The sequence below is a fragment of the Egretta garzetta genome, unplaced genomic scaffold (assembly GCF_000687185.1).
Source record: "Egretta garzetta isolate BGI_Z169 unplaced genomic scaffold, ASM68718v1 scaffold87, whole genome shotgun sequence".
NCBI lineage: Eukaryota > Metazoa > Chordata > Aves > Pelecaniformes > Ardeidae > Egretta > Egretta garzetta.
The window spans coordinates 514808-518493 of NW_009260286.1; the positions used below are offsets into that span (position 1 = coordinate 514808).

Here is a 3686-nt window from a genome sequence, read left to right on the forward strand (position 1 = left end):
GGAATGTATTTTAAGATCTAGAGAAAAATAACCATACATTGTTTTTTAGTGAAGTTGCATTAGTTAATCTAATCTCGCTCACTGTTAAAGACTGATAGAACTATTTTCTGCTTACTTTGTTTGACGTTAAAACTGATCTCGCCTGCAGTGGGAACACTCCTGAAACCAGAGGAACAGCCTATGTAGTCTATGAAGACATCTTTGATGCCAAAAACGCTTGTGATCACCTGTCAGGATTCAACGTGTGCAACAGATACCTCGTCGTTTTGTACTATAATGCAAACAGGGTATGTATGCTTGGGGTCTGCCAAGTTACCTGTGACATTACACAAAAATCGGTTTGAAAAGACAGTTGCTTGGATATTTTTCAGAAATAAATCCAAACTGGTGGAGGGAATGGATTGGTTAAATTGTCAGGATTTCATCTTTACTTGATTTGTGTGCAAAAATGTACCTTTGGACCAAGGGTGTGAAAAAACATGCTTGTGGTGAGAGTACTTTGGAGAGGGGGTAGCAGGGGCCGTACGGCTGAACAGCTGCCGCAGGACGTGAGGTCTTGTTCGCAGGTGAAAAGTCTCCAGGTCTCGGTGTTCTGCCTGTTACTGATGGCCTCCGGGGTACTGTGGCCTTCCCCGAGGGTGGGAATTAGGCAGCGCTCGCTGTGCGTGATGTCGATGCAGTTCGTGGTGATGTCAGCTGTGGTTACGAGGAAATGACATAAGGTGAGATTTTTTCTTTTTCTCTTCTCACATCTGTATTTCCCTAATTACAGGCATTCCAAAAGATGGACACAAAGAAGAAAGAGGAACAGCTTAAGCTTCTCAAGGAAAAATATGGAATTAATACAGACCCACCAAAATAAACTCATCTTTTTGGAAAACTGTTTTCAAGCCCTGCTGCCGAGTTCTTAAACTAAACATAGGAATTCTCAATGAAGTATAATTTTTTTTTTTTAAATTTGATACGCTGTAATTTGACTCTTTAGATCTTCGCATTAGAATGAAATAAATGTAAAAGATTGGAGGACGTGCTTTAAGATTAAATCCCCCTAAGTGGCCGTGGCTTCTTCGTGTTGTAAGAGCGACCTGGTGGATGCTGCACAACCACTGTCCTGGTTCTAGCAGGACCTCGCAAGGTGGGACCCAGCACCTTGAGCGTTCCACGCCTCCCGACGCCGTGCCCAGTCTCCAGGCAGATGCGAAGCGTGGCAGCCGGTTAATACCGGGGGCTCTGTGTGCGCTGCCTGCGTGGGGGTTTACTGCGCTCCGTGCTACTTTCTGAAAATGGATTATTGCAACTAGTCTCCCTGCCACCGGGATGTTTGTGCTTTTTAAAAAATATATTAGTAGGGTTTGATAGCTCCTCGCACCGCTGTATACTGTACGCAGTTTATTGCGCCTTTCTCCCTCTGGGAACGTTTGAAGGAGCCTAACTCCATTCCTTGAACATTAGGCTACTTCTTACTAGAAACAAAGCAAGCCCAAATCCGTGTTTATAACCAAGTTTCTTTTACAAACTATAGAAAATGAACGGCCTTTTAAAATGAACCAACTGCTTAGGTGGCTTCAGCCAAAATGCCTTGTTCCCAGGGCCCGAGACAAACCAGGTAAGCTGCAGTGAAGTCACCTTGCTCTAACAGCATGGTGCTGCGGGGCTGATTTAGTGGTATACGGGAGAGTCTTCATCACGGGTACCAGGCTGGCTCTGAGGTCAGCAGGAGCGACAGCAACACACTTCACGCCTTCCAGTGTTAAGTAGAGAACACCTGACAAAAAGGAGATGGCAGATAATAGCGGTAACTTTTGGATACCTGTAGTGCGATTGTTTTCTACGCAGTGAGTTTGAACTGTAATGTATGTCATGTACATAAATTTTAAATGTAGTATCTGGTGGAGGAAAAATTTTTTGGCTTTTTTTTTTTTTTTCAGCACTCTTGTCCTGTGAATAAAAATGAGTGTGATACAGAGTATGCACAAGCAGTATATTTTGGAGGTGGAAAAGAGTAACTTCTGCCTCTGTTCTGAGCCTGCTGGAAGTCCTGCGAACGCTGGTGGCTGTGCTGCCTCTCGGGAGGATTGGTTTGTGTGGAGGTGATGTGTAACTCCCTGACCACGCAACTTCCAGCCAGCACAGAACATGGGCAGATGAAAACATACTTTGCCCGAGGATTTGTAATTTAAGTTAATATTTTTTTTTTGGCTGCATTATACTGTCACAAAGGAATGTTTCAATTTTTTTTATCCTTAAGAGTTTCGTTGAAATCTGTCACTTACAAACCCATACTGTTCTTGTGTCCATTTAGTAAAAAAATAAATGTGTGTCTACATCATTTTGCTTTATTTCATCAAGGCTTGTTTTAGGCTGTGCTGCTTCCACGTGTGACCTTTCCCTTTAGCCAGGAAGCCGTTCGTCACCTGCATGTTTGTGATGTAGCTAAGAACTCACAGAACATCCGTCGCCACGCGGATGTGAACGTTGACGCGTGTTCAGCACCCGAGCTGGGGGGGGAGGATGCCCAGCTGCGGGTGCCAGTGCCCCGCTCTCCCAGGGAGGGCGCCCCCTGCAGTTGCCACGGGCTGTGCGTGTCGCACCCCAGCTGGGAGGTGCATGAAGGGTGGCGGCGATGCTCCGAGCTGGCTCTGTCACCCCAAAGCAGCAGGGAGGGGGCAGCTGGAATGGCTCGGGTGTGACTTCAGCTTTGGGTGGGTGCTGGAAATCCCATCCCGTGCCAGACCGGGGAGCGTCCCCCTGGGAGGGCTCTCCCTTCTGTCGCAGACGGGCAGTGGGGACGCGAGCGAGACCGATGTTCAGCGCGCGTAGCAAAACCCCTTGTCCTTGCTCTATGGCTCTTCCGTACCCCTGTCCTTCCCTCAAAACTGCCGCTGCTTTTTGCAGGCCCCAGCGAGCCCTCCCCGAGGCTGGGAACAGGCGATGGGAGGCCCTGAGCCACGGACAGCTGGGGCCACCTCTCTGAACCAAGGAAGCGTAAAGCTCTGCTGCCATCTCATTGCCAGCTTTCCCGCTTGCCCTGCCCTGCGCCGCTTGGCTCAGGTGCAGCTGTGAGGCACGTACATTAAATGCAGAGCAGCTGTCATCTGCTGCCCTCCTCCTCCTCAGGTCAGCGGCTGCTCCTCCTACCCTAGACTGGGGTTTGGGTCTCGCCCAGCAGATTAATCCAAACCTAAGTTTCTTGGGCAAAAACCAGCTTGCCTTAAAAATGCTTAGATGAACAAAATCCTATTGGAGGTCTTGCCTCTGTGTGAACATCCGTAGATTTTTAAAGGTCACAAACCGCCCCCCCCATATATGTACGTATACCTTACATATACCTGCCATGTATATATATATAGACACGTGTACCGTGCCAAACAGGGTAACTGGGGCCATTTACTGCAGCTGCTGGCGTTTAGCGGGCCCCTCGCTGTAACGGAAACTGGAGGTGCTTGTTAACCATGCTGCATTTATGCTTATAATTAATAATAATAAATACTGATCATAAAATACCAAAGTGCTAATAACGGTGCCACATTCTGCCAGCCTTGTTTTTAAATCATATGCAAATACCGCGTCACTTCTGTCAATAGCAGAGAGCATGGTGCTTGCACTGCAGTGTCTGTTTTGATGAGGATTTGATGCTGTTTGAAAAACATATATAAAAAGCAATTCTTTAGGGTAATAAGATTAAT

General features: G+C 47.2%; 1 protein-coding gene across 1 annotated transcript in view; it reads left to right on the forward strand.

Annotated features, from left to right (window-relative positions):
• SF3B6 (splicing factor 3b subunit 6) overlaps positions 1 to 1498 on the forward strand; it is a 4620-nt gene extending 3122 nt beyond the window's left edge. The window contains exons 3-4 of the mRNA XM_009642521.2: positions 149 to 287; positions 773 to 1498. Coding sequence (XP_009640816.1) covers positions 149 to 287; positions 773 to 862 — 229 coding nt within the window. The 3' untranslated portion in view covers positions 863 to 1498. The remainder of the gene's footprint in view (positions 1 to 148; positions 288 to 772) is intronic.
• Positions 1499 to 3686: the final 2188 nt, after the last annotated feature.